The sequence below is a fragment of the Haliotis asinina genome, chromosome 8, assembly GCF_037392515.1.
Source record: "Haliotis asinina isolate JCU_RB_2024 chromosome 8, JCU_Hal_asi_v2, whole genome shotgun sequence".
Classification (NCBI taxonomy): domain Eukaryota; kingdom Metazoa; phylum Mollusca; class Gastropoda; order Lepetellida; family Haliotidae; genus Haliotis; species Haliotis asinina.
This window is the reverse complement of record NC_090287.1, coordinates 52,813,659-52,834,641: the sequence shown is the minus strand read 5'-3', so window position 1 is coordinate 52,834,641 and position 20,983 is coordinate 52,813,659. Positions and strand designations below refer to the sequence as shown.

Here is a 20,983-nt window from a genome sequence, read left to right as displayed (position 1 = left end):
TCACTTCAACTTCGATAAAATAATGTTTGTGTTTGATGCATAAAATTACAGCTGAGCCACTGTTCGGTTAATTTTAAAATATCAATGTGTCCTCTATTTGACCTTCATATTCAGGATTATTATTTTAGGATTAGGGAAAACGTCACAAGTTTGATGTCTATTTTGATAAATTCGACCATAGAAAAGAAACTGGTCTTAATTGTCTTTACTGTCTGAGACGAAGAATTTCCAGACACTTTGTATCCTATTTATCTTTCAGATGTCAAGAGTATTCAAATTTAAAATAGGGTGTTGACTTCTGTCCACATTGCTAATCCCAGAAAGTAGCATAAATTCTCCTGTTTTGTACACTAATGCCTACATTGATTAACAGTAAACGTATGACTTCAAAGCTGTCTCTGTTTTTGTGAATGACATAAATATGAATCAGATCCAGACACAAAAGAACGGATGACATCATGTCAGTCTTTAGGACTTGGTTGGATTGATGTCATTGGAAACCATTAAGATAATCTTTTGTGGAGTTTCGGTGGTTAGTTTATGTGTTGATATTGGCTTGCTGAATACTCATATTATAGTCAAACTGCAATAATATGGGTTTTAAAGGGTGAAAGTATGGCTTTTATTATATATTTGTCCATTTTCTCAGTTGAAGTTCTTTTCAAGATGTCAATGACATTATACTGACTGTGGTTATAGTAAATAATGGTGAATTGTTGTGACATGTTGATGACTTCCACACAGGGTTTCATGGAATGTAAAGTCAACAATACTGAATAAAATTTTAACACGAATAAATAAAATAGGTTAAAAACATCAGTTCAGATATGCAATGAACACTTTCTATTGCCAGACGGTGTAATTACACAATTAAATCAATCTTTTAGGATTTCAGATAGGTGCTGACTTACAGCTTATTGTAGAGATCAAATACTGACAGAATGAAAATTACAAATATATCACAAACATGAACAAACAATGCTATATGCTGTCATGGTTAATTGTTACTCCTTTGTCAATGTATTGTAAAAAATTTTGCTCACAGATCAACTTTTCTTTACCGAACCAGACATTAACTTCTGCTTCAAAGTTTCAGTTTCCTCTTGTCAGCAGCAAATGAATTTTATAGGAATCTTGAATTTTCATTGGCTGATATTGCACTCAAATTCTCTCATGGATTTATTTATGTGTCTAGAATGATGGCAGTGTATTATCACCCATGTACCCTTTAATTCTACAAATGAGCAGAATGGTGCTTATTTGTCAATAAATCTTGTTGTTTGTTGTTGTTTCACATCATGCTCAGCTATTCTCCAGCTATATGATGGCAGTCTTAAGGAACAGTACAGGGTTCGACATTTTTCCTTCTTGACCAGTGGATAGGTGGATCTTAAAATTTACCTAAATTCAGGTAGGCCATACTGTTGGAAGACAAAACAAGGCAATTTTTGTTATCAGCAAGTTTATATCAGTGGAGGAAAGATGTAGAAAATCCAGCCTGTCCACAGGACTGGTTGGTTAAAGTTTTACTAGTCCTGCCAAAATCCATCCTGTCCCCCAAATGTAAATGAAACACCATTTCAAGACTTAAAATAGTGCACATTAGAAGAACCAACAATCTTTAACACAACACCATGCGATAACTGCTTTCTTTTGTCCATTATGAACACTGTATACATTTACTTTTGATTTTTCTGAAGAACATTTATCAGAGAAGCTTTTATTGCCTCTTCGTAGTTTGAAAGCTTAATAGTAGATTTTTGAAAACAAATATCAACTAATACTGTCATTTGAAACAGTGTTCATTAAATATCTATGTGACCAGTTGGGCTAGCCAGACACTATTTTAACAAAACCAGCTAGCTACTAGACATGCTTTAGTGTCAAACCCTAGTGTCCTATTGTACTTGTGTGGTTTAAATTTATCTGCACCAATGGCTTTATTATACGTTATACATTACACATTTGCTTCTCCAGATCTGTTCTCATGGCTGTCAAAATGTATCATTTTCCAGACTTCTTGTTTCCCTGAGGACAAATTGAAGTCAGGCTAATGCTAGAAGAAGAGTACATAGTTTACAGTGTATCTTACCTGACTAGTGTGTTTATTCAGACAGTTCATCGCCCAGTTTATGGTGTGTTCTGTTTGAGAATGATGATGGCCGTGTTTTGTACAGGTGCATAAGTGTTACAGCATAGCTGTATTCAGTGTGTGAAATATTTTCCAAAATTTTCAAGCCAGTAGAGCTAGCTATGCCTGTAATTCACTAGCCCAAAATTTGAATGTAGAAACTAAGTGACTAGAAACAGATATTAATGACATGACAGGGTTTCATCATTAAATTGCAAATATGATGAACATTTTTTATCAGGCAATAATCTTATATGATTTTTTAAATCATAACTTGGACAGAGTGATATGTTTACAAAAGTCACCCCATGAAAATACACTAGACTGATTGGATTTTTGTTAGCCACGGGCTAACGGGCCAATGACTATCTTGCACACTGGCCATGTTACAAGCATGTCTCTATGTACTCTGCGTATAAGGTTTGTATGAGGTTGTGACATTGCGTGGCACCCAGTACTTCTGTCTAATGACTGTCAGTTAACTTTAACATCTCAACCAGCAGAAGGGATGAGCGTGTAATTCAAAAGAGGATGTCTAGTTTGGCATTAAACTTTGAATTGTAGTTTTTAAAAAGACAGAAAAACTCAATAAATTTGAATTTTTAAAGCATTTCATGATTTTCTTTTTGCAAGCAAGGCATGGATAGCTGATACATTGTTGCACTGAAGTGTTGAAATGTACACTTTCACCTTTAAAAAAGTCATTGAATTTGAAAATAACAGACTTAATGTCAAAAGTGAATTTCATTGTCTCATGTACCATGTCAAATCGATTGGCTATGCTTGATATGACGTGACAATTGCACATGATTCCCATCCTTGAGGGTGTTCATGCTTCACTACTTCTCAGTACTGAGTCAGAGGACTTCACATGGAATATAAAAACAAAATGATAATATTTTGTTGAGTATCATTTTAAATGTTTTTAGACAAATGTTTGAAACTTTTCCCAGAGTTGTTTTTCATTGATTCTGGTGTTTGCTCAAGAACAAATTGTGATTCATCAGTATCATGTTGACTATAGTGTGATTCAGATGTCATTGAAAGAGGGAATGAAAGTTTTTCTAGTAAACTGGAAGAAAGATCTTTGTTACAATGAAACGATACTCTCCAGGTTTTCTCATCTGGAGGATTGTGGTGTAGCCTTGTAGTCAAAGTGTTGGCTCATGTCACCGAAGATCTGGATTTGATTCCCTACATGGAAACAATTAATCTGTGAATCCCATTGCTGGTGTCCCCCCATCTTGATATTTCTGGAATATTGCGAAAAGCAGTATAAAACCATACTCACTTGCTCACTCACTCAATCAATCAATTTCTAGGTTGTCAAAATGTCCTGTGGTTTCAATGGAACACATTCAGTAGGTTTAGGTCTAAATGAGCACTTGTCACTCAAAATAGGAGTACAAGACTCTGTGTTTGTCAGGAAACACTAACGGCTACAGCTGTATCTGATTTAGCAACAGCAAAGTCTATAAGACATTTTTCCTCAGAGGTTTTCACATATTTGTGAGCCATGTTTTGATAGATAGTGTCTTTGACTTGTCTTTGACTTCACATCCAACAGACCATATTATATACCCAGTCTCTTCTAGCTCTCACATCCAACAGACCATATTACATATCCAGTCTCTCCCTGCTCTCACATCCGACAGACCATATTATATATCCAATCTCTCCTAGCTATTACATCCAACAGACCATATTACATATCCAGTCCAAGTTCTCACATGAAACAGACCATATCATACAACCAGTTTCTCCTAGTTCTCACATCAGACCATATCATACAACCACTTTCTCCTTGTTCTCGCATCAAACAGATCACATCACACAACCACTTTCTCCTTGTTCTCACATGAAACAGACCTTATCATACAACCACTTTCTCCTTGTTCTCACATCAAATAGACCACATCATACGACCACTTTCTCCTAGCTCTCATATCAAACAGACCATATCATACAACCATTCTCTCTTCATTGATGTTTAATGTAATATTCTTCACATTGAATTTATGGGTTGAGAAAGAATGCCAGTTTAGTGTTTAACAGAGGAACCCACAACTTTTTTCTGCTTTTAAAGATGTCCTTGCCCATTTTTTTTTAAAAGATCAAGAGAGCAAACAGGATACTGTTTTTGTGGATTCTGTTTCTCTAAAGGTAGAGAAACCTTTTTCAAATAATACTCCTGTTTTCTTTGATTTTTTTTATTGATTACATTTTTTGTAATTCCTACAAGACTTAGGTTATCCAGTCTCCTCGTTTGGATTCTTCTGATACTGTCCAAGACAATCAAAGTAAGGAGCAGACTTGGCCTGGTTCACTGTACTGACTACATTCCTTAAAACTCCCTGACTGTTCAAGGATTGTATAGTCAAGATGGCCTGAATAATTTCAGTCCTTTATGTGTGAAAACAAGCTTCATTTTCACAAAGAAACACTCTTTAATACACATTGAGAGAGTGGCTCTTGCTGCCAGCGTGACAGTACATGCCTACCCTCTACATGAAATTATTTTCTGGTGATATTTTATTTTTCTTTCATGTTGTTTCTTGATTTTGTACTTACTTTCTGTTTCTTTGAGTCTCCATTTGGTTGGACTGCTGAAACAAAGCTGTTACAATTTTGCTGGCTTTTTAAAAGTATTGATCACTATATATACTTGTTACCCATTGAGATCCGAGTTAGAATGTGTCTTTAGTTAGCCATGTTTGTTGTGAGAGGCATGAATGGGATTAGGTCATCCTATAAAACATTGTGTAGACTGATGCTCATGATGTTGATGCCTGGATTGCCTGGTCCAGAATCAATTATTTAGAGACAGATGCCATATGGCTGGAATATTGCTGAGTGTGGCGTTAAACAACAAACACTTGCACTTCCTTTGGCAGAATGGCAGACCTTCTTCCTGAAGAACTTGGTGTAATTGCTGGCCATTCTGTGGTCCTGGATCCTACTCCACAAAGTGTCCATTGTGCTATGACATTTGGAAGAGTGGGGGTTATGTTCATCTTAGTGTGGGGCATTGGGCTAGCATAGTGATTAAGTGTTTGCTTGTCACACTGAAGACAACTGTTCAATTCCACACATGGGTGCAGTGTGTGAAGTGCATTTCTGGTGTCCCCTCCATGATATTGCTGAAAGAAGCGTAAAAGCAAAATCAGTCTCTCACTCATCTTAGTGTTACAGTCACATTGTGGAAGAGACCCCTGGTGGACACTGGGGAAAACACATGCCGAGTTGGGTGGAGGTCAGGTGACACTGCCAGTATGAGCTGATATGAGAATTATGTCATGAGCTGGTATGAGAATTATGCCATGAGCTGATATCAGAATTATGCCATGAGCTGATATCAGAATTATGTTATGAACCGCATCAGAATGAACATTGTCCTGCTGAGCCAGAATAACATTGGCTTGTAACATTTTGTGACAATATTTATTATGTACATAGGCGAAAGACTGAATTGTGTGAGTCTGTGAATTGTGTGAGATTTCTGTGGTGTTCTTCTTGACATTGAATGATCTGCACCAATGCTTTACAATGCATGTCATGCCAGGAGTCAGGAAATTGCACCCCTGGCAACATTTGAACGTCTTGCCACTGATGCTTGTGACTCACCTGCTTCATGTCTACCAAATGTATCTTTCATTATTATTGTCAAGTCTTGACATAACAAATGTGCACCTTTACCTTGGGAAATGAGTGAATTCAATACAGTGTGTCATAAACCTTCCCTGGAAAACTGTGACAGATTCCGTAGTTTACACATGAAAAGGAACTTTCAGTTTCCTTGAAACCAGAAAGAAGCAAATATAGGTCATTGTTATCAATGCTTTTGAGTACAGTGAAATGGTTGGGTATTAAAATGTGTTTGGAGCACCCTAGATTTGTATGAATATCAGAAAAATGCCCTGTGTACAAATGATGCAGGTAGACAGAGAGGGAATTCTGTAAATGTGATTCTTCATTCATTCCATGAAGTTCATTTTATGTGTGAATGAGTTTAGATTCATGCCACATTTGGCAATATTCCGGAAATATCACAGCAGGGACATTAGAAATAGGCTTCACACATTGTACCCATGTTGGAATGGAACCTGAGCCTTTATTGAGACGTGGGAATGTTTTAGCCACTAGGCTACTCTATTGCCCCTCCATTTTATGAACATCTAGTGGCCTGAATTAAAATTATAGGCTGATTTGAGAGTATAAGTTCTCAAATTTGTGTGAACTTTGTGCAAAGCCTGCTTTTGTCCTGAAGACAGAATATGACTGAAATTCAATGTGGACAGTTTTATTTGTTCACCATATTCAATATTTCTATTTTCAGATGGTCCTTTGGAATTGTATTGTTCGAGATTGTGACACTAGGTGGCACTCCATACCCTGGTGTAGCCAATCGGGAGCTGTTGTCAAAGCTTCAGGCTGGATACCGTATGGAGCGACCTGATACCTGTTCCATTGAAACGTAAGTTTTAATCTTTTTACCCTTCTTTGATCAAATGGTTGCATAAGGAACAATACCCCAGAAAATCTGGGCTAGAACTGGTCTTCAGCAAGCCACGCTTATTTTAAGAGGCCACTAATGGGACAAGGTGCTCGGGCATGCTGACAATATCCAATCGCGTATATCAATGGTTGTGCTGTTGATCACTGGATTGTCTCGTTCAGTTCTGATGATTTACAAACTGTTGCCATACAGCTGGAATATTGCTTAGTGCTGTGTTCAACAACAACAACAACAACAACAACAACAACAACAACAACAAAAAACAAACATAAGGAGTTTAAGCAGGAGTGGTTCTTTATTTGGTTTCACACAATTATTTTTCTAAGTTTCTCATACCCTCATGGAGTTTACCAAAGTGTTTAAGACCAGCATCACTTCAGACTTTCATCCTTCATCATGAACACACTCTGTAAAATGCCTTGAAACCATTCAAAGCTGCACTGAACTCCAATCCCTCACTTAACTCGATTTTACATTTCCTATCTCATTTGGCAACAGTTTACATTTTGCCTATAGTCATGTTCTAATCAATATATTTGTTTGAAAAGGTGGAAAGGATCTTGTTTGATTTTAGGGCTATTTTGGCTCATGTGCAGTAGTAGTTGGCTGAAAGAGTGTCTGCCATTTTTTGTGTTCTGATGAGTCAAGGAAACTAGCTGTTATTAAAAAAAGCTTTGTTAGCTGAGGGATTATGGAGATAACAGATTTTGATCAGATTATTTCCATGGCCAGAGTAAGAGAGTGTTTTGGGCTAAGTGTGCATTTGGGCAGCTTTTGATTTTTTTTAAGCATGAGAGGAAAACCCAAAGTGATGCAGTTCACTACTTTGGTGAAAACCCAAAGCACGGTTCTCACGAATCATGTGACCAGGCTTTCTGATGCTTGAAACAGTGACGTAATTGGCACATGTAAAAGATTTCTCCCTCAGTGTTTCATGAACTCTGTTTCACATTGTAATCTTTTAAACTCCCACATGGCCCAACTAGCACTTTTAAAGCTTGTTGAAGTCACAGAATGATTCTCTGGGAAGACATATATGTTTCCTTTGGGACATGTGTATTTTTATCCAGACAGATATATATTGTCATGGTGAATATCTGTATTTGATGATGATAGCAAAGTTGGCAACACAAACAGTGATCATGATCAAGATGGTAAAGCTGACTGTAGAAATGATGAAAACAGTACTTGTTTCATTTTGGACTTGTGTCTGATGATGACGATGATGATGATGATGACGATGATGATGATGATGATGATGATGATGATGATGATGATGGTGGTGGTGGTGGTGGTGGTGGTGATGATGATGATGATGATGATGATGATGATGATGATGATGATGATGATGATAAAATTGACGAGAGAAATGATGATCACAATAATTTGTCAGCAGTTAGGCTAACCAACTTCACCAAATATTCAAGCATCTATGATTTTCTCTGTGCAATGTCATGTTCATCCAGCCACTTTTATTTAACTAACATGAATTGATGTAATTGCAAACATTAGAAAAAGATTCGAAGTATTTTGATTTGAGCTTTTCAAGTAACACAGAATTTTAAGTGTCACTCACTTGCAAACACTAGCAAATATCCCAAATGAAAGCCATGAATTATGGCCAATTTTCCCTGCTATTTCAGAATCCCTTCATTTGAACACCCTGCTATTATGATAATTTTAGTGACACTTAAATCAAAGCATGGCATGGATCTTTCACTGTGAAGTTTATGAAATGTCAATCCATACTCAAAGTATGACTGTTTTTTTATGGGAAAAAGTGGTGGTGTTTTTTTGAAAACCAAACTTTTCATAAAGCCTATATTTGTATGAATGTGTCAGATCCATGTCCCTCAAGTCGGGTTAAATGGAGTCATTTTCCTTCATCAAACAATAGTTTGCTTCAAGTGAATATGAATAGCAACAACCCGAGGAAACACCATACTGAGAATGTTTACCGCACTTAACAATAACATAGTTGCTGCACCAGCCTAGCATCCCATCCTCATCACCTGGAGTTTAGCATCCCATTCTCATCACCTGGAGTCTAGCATCCCATTCTCATCAAGTGACTGTATGCTGGTTGTGACTGCAGTCTGCTATTTTCAGTCATAATTACCAAGGTGGACACTGAATAGTGGACCATTCAAACCAGTGATTGATATCATGAGCAATGTGTTGGTTTTTCATCACCACACAAGGCGACATACTATAATATTGCTAAATGTGGCATAAAATCCAACTCAATCACTCACAAGCCAAACCAGCCACTCCAGATGCCTCTTATGACAATCAGTGAGTACTTGGGACAAATCCTGTCCTGAAATTGATGACATTACCACTGTCAGGAGTGGTCTGAGTTGATATTCTTCTTTTGTGACTGTGTTAGTTACATTCTGTCATGTTATATTTAATTTTTGTCATAGAAATAAAAAACCTATGATTTATAGCTCTCAAGTGCTACTAATCTTTCTACTATCATTTGATTTCATTTGTCTACAGAGCAGTTTATGCATGACTTTTGAAAGAAAATTTTAAATGTGATAAGCTGAACAATAAATACATAAAATACGGTAAATTTTACCCAAGGTCAGAAATAGTGGGAGGTGTGCCACCCAAGTTAGAAGTCAGAACATTGACTACCTTGCCTGTTTCAGTGGGAACGGAAATTGTTATAAGTACATGCTCAGCCCATGTTGATAGGGGTAGAGCTGGGTGCCTCTATTACACCTTGTCTGTTCTGTTCCCCTGCTGAGCGCCATTGAAAACACAGATGTTCCCTGTACTGTATCATACGTGACATCTAATACAGACTTGACCCTCTCATAATGAGGGAGGCATAGATGTGCTTTGTAGAATGTACTTAAGTAGGTTTTAAGTTTGTCAGCCTTTGAAAAGATAATTGTTCAGCTACCTGAAAATGCTGAAGTATTTGTTATGCCTTGAATAAGACAGAGAGATTTGTGTTGAGGTGCATTTTTTGTGAACTGCAGTGGTTATTAAGTTATATGAACCTTATAGGAACATTTATGATCAGTCTGCTGATAGAAGACTCTTTATGATGTTAATTTCAGTTTTTATTTTAGGTAACTTGAAACAGTTTGTAGTGTATAAAACTGTGTCTTTTAGTAACCAGGCACATTCATAGGAGAGTAGGGGGGGAATCTTGCAGGTCTATAAGTAATGTAGTTTCATACTCATAACAAACATATATACTACTACTACTGCTGCTGCTGCTACTTCTACAACTTATGCTACTACTATTAATACTACTTTAAAGAACAAGTAACAGAATTATGAATCTTTATTCCAAAGAACGTTTTTCCATGTACTGATGAACTTTATTTAATTCCAAATTTTATTGTTTGATGAGTATTTGCTTTTCATGTACAGGTGCAACTTTCACATTGCAAACTTTGACATTTCAAAACAGTTTGTTTTATTCATTACATTGTCAGATCCTTCTACTTCAAAAATATAACATTTGAAAAGTAACTGAAATCATGCATGCATGAAAGTCTAAATTATAAAACTGGTGAAAATCTGAATTTGTAAGGGGATAAACTTAATAACTGAAACATACATTATGTAAAATCCTTGCTGGTCCAAACCTGAGTTATCAAACACCTGACTTTAATTTGAGTACACTCATATGAAAAACTCAGGTGTTCTTCAACTTCTTTTGCAGTAAACGTCCATAATTTCTGATTATTCAAAGGGATCATGATTTATAGCCCATTATGGCATAATGGTTTATGCTCCAGATTGCCAATAGTTCAAGAGTATAAGTCCTTACTCTGTTGAAATGATCTTCTGTAACCCATGCCAGCTGTTATAGTGGAATGATGGTATCAGGTGGTCAGGCTTGCTGACTTGGTTGACACATGTCATTATATCCCATTTGAGTAGATGGATGCTCATACTGTTGATCACTGGATTTTCTGGTCCAGACTAGATTATATACAGACCGCCACCATATAGATGAAATATTGCATAGTGCGGTTTAAACCCAAACTCATTCACTCATTAACTCACTGTAACCCTATAACGGACGTTCCATATTCTGTTAGCCAAGACTAGTGTTTTCTATTTGTGTTCATACAACCCAGACATACAGAACATAAATATATACATACTTGCCTGGCAGCTGAGATATATGTTTATTCTGTGAACATCTGTATGCAAGTAAGGTAGATTTTGTACGCACACATTCATGTGATATATTCGTTGTTTCTATCAACATCTTAACCCTCTGTAGTTGCATTTGTTATTTATGTTTTCTTTCACCTGTGTTGTGGTAACGTTTGGTTGCATATATCCTCAACATGTTGACGTATCTCATCTGCTCAAATGTAACCAGGTAACATGGTAGCGGTACACCTGCCTAGCCCTCCTCGTCACCTCACCTGTTTCGCAGCACGTTGTACAAATACATCAACTAACTAAGGCCAGATTAGTTGCACACAGGTATACATTATCTATAACATTCCATCGTACCTCCTCCCCGTGCAGGTGTTCATCTCCACAAAAAAGGTCTCTATTTACGGAGGTCAAAGGTTACATACCACGTGAAGTCATTGTCATTGTCCGAACGTAAAGCTTGTTTTGTCAACAGTAACAAGAAGCTGGAAAAATACAGCACATCTGCAAACATTGTGTTTGTGTGTCTACATGTTTAACTCACGTTGTACATACAAGAGAGTGAGGGTACTGCAACAGTGGTAAAGGCTTTTGACAGAGGATGGGGACTTCAATCAGGGTGCATCCTGCTTCTGTTACACATGCTCCAGGGACACGCTTTGTTGCTATCAGTTTTCATCAGAATCAACCTTGTGGGATAAAGTGAAGTTTCGTTTGACTTGATTGTTAGACAGTTATGAGACATTTTTTGTGACATAATCTTTTGCCTATCAGATGTTTTAACAGGCAGTCATGAGTTGACGCACATGCTTGTATATGGGTGTGTATTTTGCTGAAACAAATGAAATGCTATTCATTCTTGATTTGTGGTTGTAAAGATTCTTATACCGCTTTCAAACATGAAGAATCCATACTGAAACATCGCTATTGTGAAAATAAAGAAGTTGACCATCCATAAAATTTGTTCCTTCACCTTTAGCTCAGCAACTTCTAAAATGCCTCTAAAACAGTCTGGTAGACCTAAGTTGATGCACATGATTTGCAGATGGGTGTGTTACTTTTCTGAAGCAAATGAAAGATGTTACCTTTTCTTGACTTGTAAACTTCCTGCAACTGTATGTCAGATGATCGTGAACTATTAAGGAAAATAGTTTAACTTATGACACTTCTAACTTGAAAGTAAAAATGTGGAAAATATCACCCTAATTTTTAATATGTTTTCTCTTTCATCAGTGTGGAGAGTTAAGGTAACATGTTTGTATTTGTGAAATTTAATTAAAATAAGCAAACATAATAGTTCCCAAATCTTTTTAGACCTACAGATCAAACAGTCTTTATCTGAGTATCTCTTGCTTTGCTTCTTTAATCACCCTCTTTTCTAACTCAGTTTTGCTTTTTGTTTGATTGCCTGCACAAAGGGTATGTCTAATGTGCTCAGAACTAGCTTTGAAGAGATGATCATCTCTCAAAACTCTTTGCCCGTTCTTCAAGCCAAATACTTTCTCTTTATTGTTTTGAACTGCATGGATGGAACCAGACAAGAAGAGCATGTACATTAGTGTGGTGGATAGTCATTGAGGAATGAGCAATTATGATCTGAGCAGATCAATTTGAGTTATCATTGCCATCAGAAGCTGTCACCAGAGAAGGTCACCAGCAGAGGTCGCTGTGTTATCCAACATTATCAGACGTTATCTGGCGGCCAATCAGACATTCCCATAACATGAGGTCAGATGGTTGTGGTTGTGGATGAATGCTAACATTTGAACAGAGCTGAGGGCACTTATGTCAAGGGAGATGCACTCGGTGTTTTCGTAAGAAGGTTTTTGTCCCTTGATATCGGTAGATGCTTGAGATTCCCAGTTTACATAATGTTATGATGTACTCTCCAGACATGGCTTCATCCATCCTGGAACAACAAACATGGTTTAAACTTAAACTTTGGGATGGGTTCCTTCAGGAAAGTATTTCAAAGGTATTGATCTGTAACCAGATTAAGAACAAAGTCTAATTATAGCCTGATAAACATAAAGTAATGAGTGATGTTATTTTTATCACTTCTGCCAGTGCTGCTCATCCTTCTAATGTTCCTGTCTTTCACTTTCGGAATTACTTCATCCTTGCCAGAGCTTCTCGACTTCCTCAATATCAGAGACCAAATAATAATGATGGTTAATGTTAAACTGTTATGGAGGGCCATCCCTGTTATTACATGGTCCCTGTGATGCTAATATCTCCTATGCCTGTGACTTTCTTGTGCCCACTTTCTTTGGAATAACTTCCCATGGTCTTCTTGTGGCCATTATGTAGAACTTGCTGTGTGTCCCTTTTTGCCAAAAATGTATACACACCACCTTAATCTCACCTGTTTCAATCCTGTAGGAACACTGTTACTGCTGGACTCGCAGGTGCTATGTAATCCCTATCAATGTGGACACATTATACAGTTCCAGCTTAATTACCATTTCTTTATTTCCCATCACACATATTTTCATCCCCATCATGATGTATTGCTTCACCCTTTCACACCATCTTCCACACCATTCTACACCCAGTGCTGCCACCTGGGATACCATACTACACTCCATTCTGCCATCAACAGCACAATCCATCACCTCATGCTTCCATCCTTCTCTCCAGGTCTTCACCCAATCCTGCTGTCCCTCTCTCCAGGTCTACTGCCCATCCTTCTCTCCAGGTCTTCACCCTATCCTTCCATTTTCCTCTCCAGGTCTTCACCCAATCCTGCTGTCCCTCTCTCCAGGTCTACTGCCCATCCTTCTCTCCAGGTCTTCACCCTATCCTTCCATTTTCCTCTCCAGGTCTTCACCCAATCCTGCTGTCCCTCTCTCCAGGTCTACTGCCCATCCTTCTCTCCAGGTCTTCACCCTATCCTTCCATTTTCCGCTCCAGGTCTTCACCCAATCCTGCTGTCCTCCTTTCCACGTTTACAGCCCAACCTTCTATCTTCCACTCCAGGTCTTCACACTGTCCTTCAATCCTCCCCTCCAGGTCTACACCCCATTCTTCCATCTTTCACTCCAGGCCTGTGTCCCATCCTTCAGTCCTATCCTCCAGGTCTACACCCCATCCATCAGTCCTATCGTTCAGGTCTACACCCCATCCTCATATCAACTCCAGGTCCACACTGCATCATTTCATCCCCCCCTCCAGGTCTACTCTCTATCTTGCTGTCCTTCACTCCAGGTCTACACCCCATCCTTCCGTCTTCCACTCCAGGTCTACACCCCTTCTTGCTGTCCTTCACTCCAGGTCTACACCCCATCCTTCCATCCTCCACTCCAGGTCTACACCACATCCTTCAATTCTACCTTTCAGGTCTATACTCCATCCTTTCATCCAAGTCTGCACCACATCTTGTTGTCCTTCACTCCGGGTCTACACCCCATCTTTCCATCCTTCACTCCGGGTCTACACCACATCCTTCAATTCTACCCTTCAGGTCCACACCCCATCCTTTCATCCTTTCCTCAAGTCTACACCACATCTTGTTGTCCTTCACTCCAGGTGTACACCACATCCTTTCATCCTCCCCTCTAGGTCTTCTGCCCATCATTCTATCCTCCCCTCCAGGTCTACACTCCATCATTCCATCCTCCCCTCCAGGTCTACAGCCCATTCTTCTTTCTTCCACTCAAGGTAACCCCATCCTTCGTTCCTACCCTCCAGGTTTACACCCCATCATTCCATCCTCCCCTCCAGGTCTACACTATATTTTTCTTTCTTCTACTCAAAACCTTCACCTTATCCTTCAGTCCTACCCTCCAGGTCTACACCCCATCCTTCCATCAACTCCTTTCATCCTTCCCCCAAGTCTACACCCCATGTTGTCCTTCACTCCAGGTCAACACCACATCTTGTTGTCCTTCACTCTAGGTATCCACCACATCCTTCCATCAACTCCAGGTCTACATCCCATCCTTCATCATCCACTCAAGCTCTACACCCCATCCTTCAAGTTTAGCCTTCAGGTCTACACCCCACCACATCTTCACTCCAGGTCTACATCCTATCTTGCTGTACTTCACTGCAGGTCTACACCACATCCTTTCATCCTCCCCTCCAGGTCTTCACCCCATTCTTCCAACCTACACTCAAGGTCTACGCTCCATCCTTCCATCTTACCATTCTGGTCAAGACACTATCCTTCAATCTTCCTCTGCAGGTCTACACCCCATCCTTCATCATAACATTATAACTTGCAACATCCTATTACCTGCCATCTATGAAACTGTGCTACACCCCAGCCTGCCATCAACAAGACCTGGCACTACACTCCATTCTTTCAACCACGACACTGTACTATAACCCATCCTGCTCATGCCGCTTCCACAGTCATGAACCATCTCTGTTCACCCCTTCATATCATCAAAATGACCTCAACACATCACCTCACCACAATACATACTCACCTTCCCCACCCAACCCACCCAAATTACTGAAATGTCCTGTAAGACAACCATAGCTCTGATCATTTGCTTCACAACTTGTGACAGATGAAATGAAAAATTTGTGTTCTCAAGTGAAATTATGGGTCAGCAGAATTTATCCAGTTACATTCAGGTCAGACCTGACACCAATCTTGCCTCAGAATCCAGCCACTATAATCTAAATATGTCTGTCCACATTTCTATTCACGTTCTACTGGACCTGCAGGCACACCTGCATGGTATTGCATGCTGTCAGTCCTAATCCAACGGAACACTACCCACAGGTGATCAATCCGGCCAGTGTTGATTTATTGATTCAAAATGAAAACAATACCTCCAAGAAATCTGAATTTCCGTGCAAAAAAATCAAAAGTAATTAATATTTGATTGATTTTCCCTGAAATATTTAGTTTGTGGGCAAGTTTAGTAGTCCAATTACAAATTAAGGAGACATTGTAGTCAATATTTCCTGGTCGACTTCCCAAGCATGGAAGTCGAGCTATCACACACAGTCCTACTCTATAATTAAAACCTCTCATCAAACAATGCCCCAAGAAAGGGTTCGTTTTTCATACAGGATTTCATATTATCAGAACTATTACTGATGTTATTAACTCTTTTGTTTACTATAACATCATTACCGTAGGTGTTTTCAATTATCAAAAGCAGTTTGTCGACACTTTTTGCTCTTTTCCATTTTTATTATGTTCTAATGCATTTTATCAAGTGTCAGATCATTCATTCCAAAGAACCCGAAGGAATTTCCTGTGCAATTAGTATGAAAGACATGATGAAACTTGAGCTGAAACAGTTGCAAATTATAAATGTGTTGATTACTGTACATTTGAGATATGAAGTTTTTAGATTGTAGACAGATATATAAGATCTATAATGTGTTAGATCGTATCACCAAAGGTGCCAATATCCACATACAGGGTTATGTGCTTTTAAAGAGTTTTACCACATTAGATAGGATTGTTTGGTGCTCTTGCCCTTGGTTAAATAGGAACATCAGAGATATGGGTCTTATCTGAAAGAATCTGTTAGTGAAAGAAGATATTATTCCTATCTTAAATGGAACATTTGTAAAGTAAGATATTATGCATATCTAAACTGGTGATTTTGTATATTAAATAATATCCGGAATGGACATTCTGGAAGATAAGAGATTCTACTATAGTTAGAATGGGTGCATGTTGATATCACTTTGCTTGTTTGATAAAAATATGACTGTATGTTTGAATGAATTAAGATTTAATGGTAACAGAGGAAAGGGGGGAATAAATGGGAGTTTTCAGGTGGAATTATTTAAGAGATCTTGTTTAATTTATAACATACTTTATCAGAGTTAGTTATGAGGTTTTAATGGCTCTCTTAATAGTATTTTTTTTTTCCTGACATGTCAGTTTAATTAAGACGGAAGCTTGAAATGTCCTTGAATTTAGACACTTTGGGGAAACCCTTGAGCAATGGTATGTCCTGCCCAAAATTGGAACATAATCAGAGGTTCCAAGCCACCCGTGCAGATCTGGGTTAGACCCATTTTTGTTGTAAGAGGTGATTAACAGGATCAGGTGGTCAGGGTTGCTGACTTGTTTGACACATGCCAATGTATCCCCATTGCAGAGAGTGATGCTCATGCTATTGATCACTGGATTGTCTGGTCCAGACTCGATTATTTTTATTTACAGATATCCACCAAGATCGACAGTATGAGCATCAATCTATGTGATTGAGATGACCAGAAATTTAGATTTGCCCTGGGCTCCATTTACATTTTGTGTGTGTAAACATATGTTTTCAAATAAGATAACTGTATTTTTGGTTGCTACATATAAATAGGACACTGATCATCTAAGTCAAAGAATTTGCAATATTTGAATCTGCTATGTTGAATTTTGAATTTGCGAATCTTTTAACTCTCACATATATTCCCAATGGTATTTACAAGTTTATTTTTGATGTTATTGTACAATGAATATAGTGATAAACCAGTTCAGCAAACCTGGTGTTTAAACACGCAAATATATCTGGTAAATATGCAAATAAGGTCACAAAGGAAGAACTGTATTCAGCCCAATGCAATGACTCCTTGATCAATTGTAGACCTTGGTGATGAAACCTTAAGTATTTTTCTCCATAAGTTTTGATATATCATACTGCACGTATTACATTATAACTGTACATTGCATTATAATGTAATTGAATCATTATGTATTAAAAATATATAAAGTTATTAAGCAACTGAACAAAATGGTATTATAGATATTATAATTTATGATGTATTTCTTTAAGGTTTCTTTGTATAGTGTTAAGAATGTGTGTCTTATATTCACTTTAGAAGACATTTGTCTCATATCAAGAACTTGTGGGTATTTCAGAATGTCTACTCACCAATTAGAGACAATATTTTTTTCTGTTTCATTATACCATACATTTAGAGGAATCTACTTGCCCTGCTATTCATTATACACCAGTCTTCTGTCCTGCAGACTACCATTGTCTGAACATGTCATCCATCTTCTGTCTTACAGACTACCATTGTCTGAACATGTCATCCACCTTCTGTCTTACAGACTACCATTGTCTGAACATGTCATCCACCTTCTGTCTTACAGACTACCATTGTCTGAACATGTCATCCACCTTCTGTCTTACAGACTACCATTGTCTGAACATGTCATCCACCTTCTGTCCTACACACCCTGCAATTGTCTGAACATGTCATCCACCTTCTGTCCTACACACCCTGCAATTGTCTGAACATGTCATCCACTTTTGGTCCTACACACACTATCATTGCCTGAATGTGTCATCCCCTTCTGTCATACAAACTACCATCAACATGTCATCCACCTTCTGTCCTACAGACTACCATTCTCTGAACATATCACTTTCTTTATGTCCTGTGTTTTTGATGCTTGGAAAAAAAGAAAAAGCCATCGATACAACAGATGGTATAAGTTTCACTAAAATATCCTATGATGGTCTATTCATCAATCAGGCAAGAGCTCATGATTATTATGCTGCATCATGCTACACAACCCTTTGTGTTGGTAAACATACACCATGAGGTAGATGAAGGTGGAGGATGTTGAGTGGCAGGATGATGTGAATCAGTTGAGCTATGTCACTCTGCCATTTGCTGATACCAAGCCTAACAAACATGGAAACACACAGAATTGGCTGGAATTTGTGTGCCATGTTGACAATAAACAGCAGATGTATTGGCTGGCTTGGCCTATCTAACATACTTGATACACTCAGCCCCTCTCTGCGTCTGCCACTGGCCACCACTGGCCGCGGTGTTTGTGAGGGTTCCTCATGTTGACCTGGGACTTAAGCCTGAGAAGATTAACAAAGTACGAGGAATTTTGATGACAAACTGCTAGTTGCTTTTCAAACATTTGAGACTAGGTGTCTCTTTAGCAACAGGAGGCTTTTTAGAACTGGCGATCCACTAATCAAAGCTTGGCGTTTGATATGGTGAGATTTTACAGATGCATGGCAAATGTTGACAATTAATGGGACAACTTCAGTGCCAGATACCTGACTCGAGTCAAGCTGCAGGTTATAGGATCTGACGACTTAATCAGGATTAAACACTGTTGCTTCTGTTGCTTGGTAGCAATGGAAGAAACAGTCTGGGAAACATCTTTTTATGTTTTTACAGGTGCATGCTACACTATTGTATGTTATAAGAATATGAATTTGTATGTGTTTTCTTGTGATATTCTTCTATGGATTGGGACAATTTTTTGTCTTAAAAAATCTGATAAAAATATTTGTATGTGTATATGTGTTTATGTGTTCTTGTGTATATTCTGAACTGCAAAAGAAACGCAAGCTTAAAAAATTTGAAATCTCATAAAAGTAAGGATTCATGTTTCTGTCGTGTGTTTAAAAACTTGACGAAAAAACAGAGCTGTGTTATTTTGTTGTTCAGCATATTTACTAGTGGTGAAAAACTTCGTATTTCATTGTTTGTGACTTTTGTTGTGTAACTTTTCTAGATTTTTTAGTAAATATTTTGCTACCTGGTTGAAAAGTGTTATTGATCTTCTATCAAAACACCTTAATCATGCATCAGATAAATATATTTTGTTATAATTCCCATAAAGTACTGATCCTTATTTAGTATTTGTTTACAATAGTTTAAGGGAGTTTATGTTATTAAATATATCCAGCCTCATTATCATCAAGTGAAAATTTCATTCACAGGTTGTCTTGTAATTGTGTCATTGTGTAGTTGTGAGGCTTGAATCAGTATTCTTTTACAAGTATCCTAAGTTCATGAACCCATGAAAATCCAACTTAGAATTTATCTTAAGTAACCCATGCTTAATGTAAGAGGCGACTACTGTGATTGCATGGTCAGGCTTACTGACTTGGTTGACACATGTCATTGTATCCCAGTTGTGTAGATTGATGCTCATGCTGTTGATCACTGGATTGACTGGTGCAGGCCACCACCATATAGCCACACATTGCGGGGTGTGGCATTGAAATAAACTCACCCACTAAATTCATGTTTACTGGTCATGCATGGAACTCATAATTCATGTCATTTTCCTGCAACCAGCATTTTTTCTAAACTGTTAGTTTCTCATGTGTCATTGTTAGAACCTAAAGAGGAGTAGCAGACTTTAGGATTACTGTGTAAAATAGACTCTGACCATATATATTTTTATGTTTTATTAAATATAAGTATTTCATCATCCTATCCTATCCGTTGTTTCAACATGTTTTTTGCTGTAAATTGTTTATATGGTTATTAAATGGTTGAGTTATTCTGATTAGATATATTTTGAATGTAAATGCTGCTTATCTTCCATCTCAAATGCCCAATCTGTAAGTGTAATCAGCATTGTCTGGTAGTTAAACTCCTTCAAACTTTTAACCCTGTGCTGGCCATACTTTATGAGAGTCATCATCAAACATAAAGGTATATAAAGGTCAATTAGATGCAGGGCATACAGGTCACGCTCTTTAGTACATTATGTTTATTGTCACTGAATACACCAGTCTAATATGACCTGGTCCAGAGATAAACCAACATTTGTACATTCCGTACTATTCACAAAAAGTAAGGGAACTTCATTTTTAGGCCAGATATTTTGTATTTTTATTGATCTGCCAGTCAAGAATTAGTTTTCCCTGTCAAAAAATAACAAACATCATAATATTTTTATTGGCCAAAAATGTAAACTTACTGTATTTTATTTGTTAGATTGTTTTTTGCCCCATATAATTTCATAAATTGCCAAAAGTAAAATGCTTTTAGCTTTTAAAAGGAATATTACTTGGACAAGTGTTTTTTTAAGTATTATTCTTCCCTTGTGCTTTTATGTTTTCTGAGGAGAAAAAATCCATAAAACAAGAAATAAATCTGGTCTGGCCTAATTTTATGACTAGGCAAAATGGGCAACATATCAGACTCAATCAGTGCTGATATGATAATAAAGGATGTTTTGAGTGTGCACCATCAACTGTTTCCTCAATCATCTTTAGACAAAAAATGGCTAGAAGCAAACACTAACAACTGTGTGATGCAAGATGATTGTCAAAATTAATTGTCTACAGTGATTTATCAACCTTCTTGAAATCCGACAAAATCAGGAATGACACCACATTCATGTGTATAGGGCTACTCTGTTCCCTCCATCCACAATGGATGGGGATGGTGCTAAAGAGAAATGGTGGTGCATTCATAAGATGTCTGTCTTTGAAAAGTTTTTTACTGTC

The 20,983-nt window shown here is 37.8% G+C and overlaps 2 protein-coding genes across 2 annotated transcripts in view; both read left to right on the top strand.

Moving 5' to 3' along the window:
• LOC137293421 (uncharacterized) overlaps positions 1 to 20,983 on the top strand; it is an 85,661-nt gene that overhangs the window by 51,525 nt on the left and 13,153 nt on the right. The window contains exon 22 of the mRNA XM_067823948.1: positions 6,468 to 6,605. Coding sequence (XP_067680049.1) covers positions 6,468 to 6,605 — 138 coding nt within the window. The remainder of the gene's footprint in view (positions 1 to 6,467; positions 6,606 to 20,983) is intronic.
• LOC137293419 (ubiquitin carboxyl-terminal hydrolase 34-like) overlaps positions 1 to 20,983 on the top strand; it is a 299,421-nt gene that overhangs the window by 272,357 nt on the left and 6,081 nt on the right. The gene's annotated exons all lie outside the window — the stretch shown is intronic.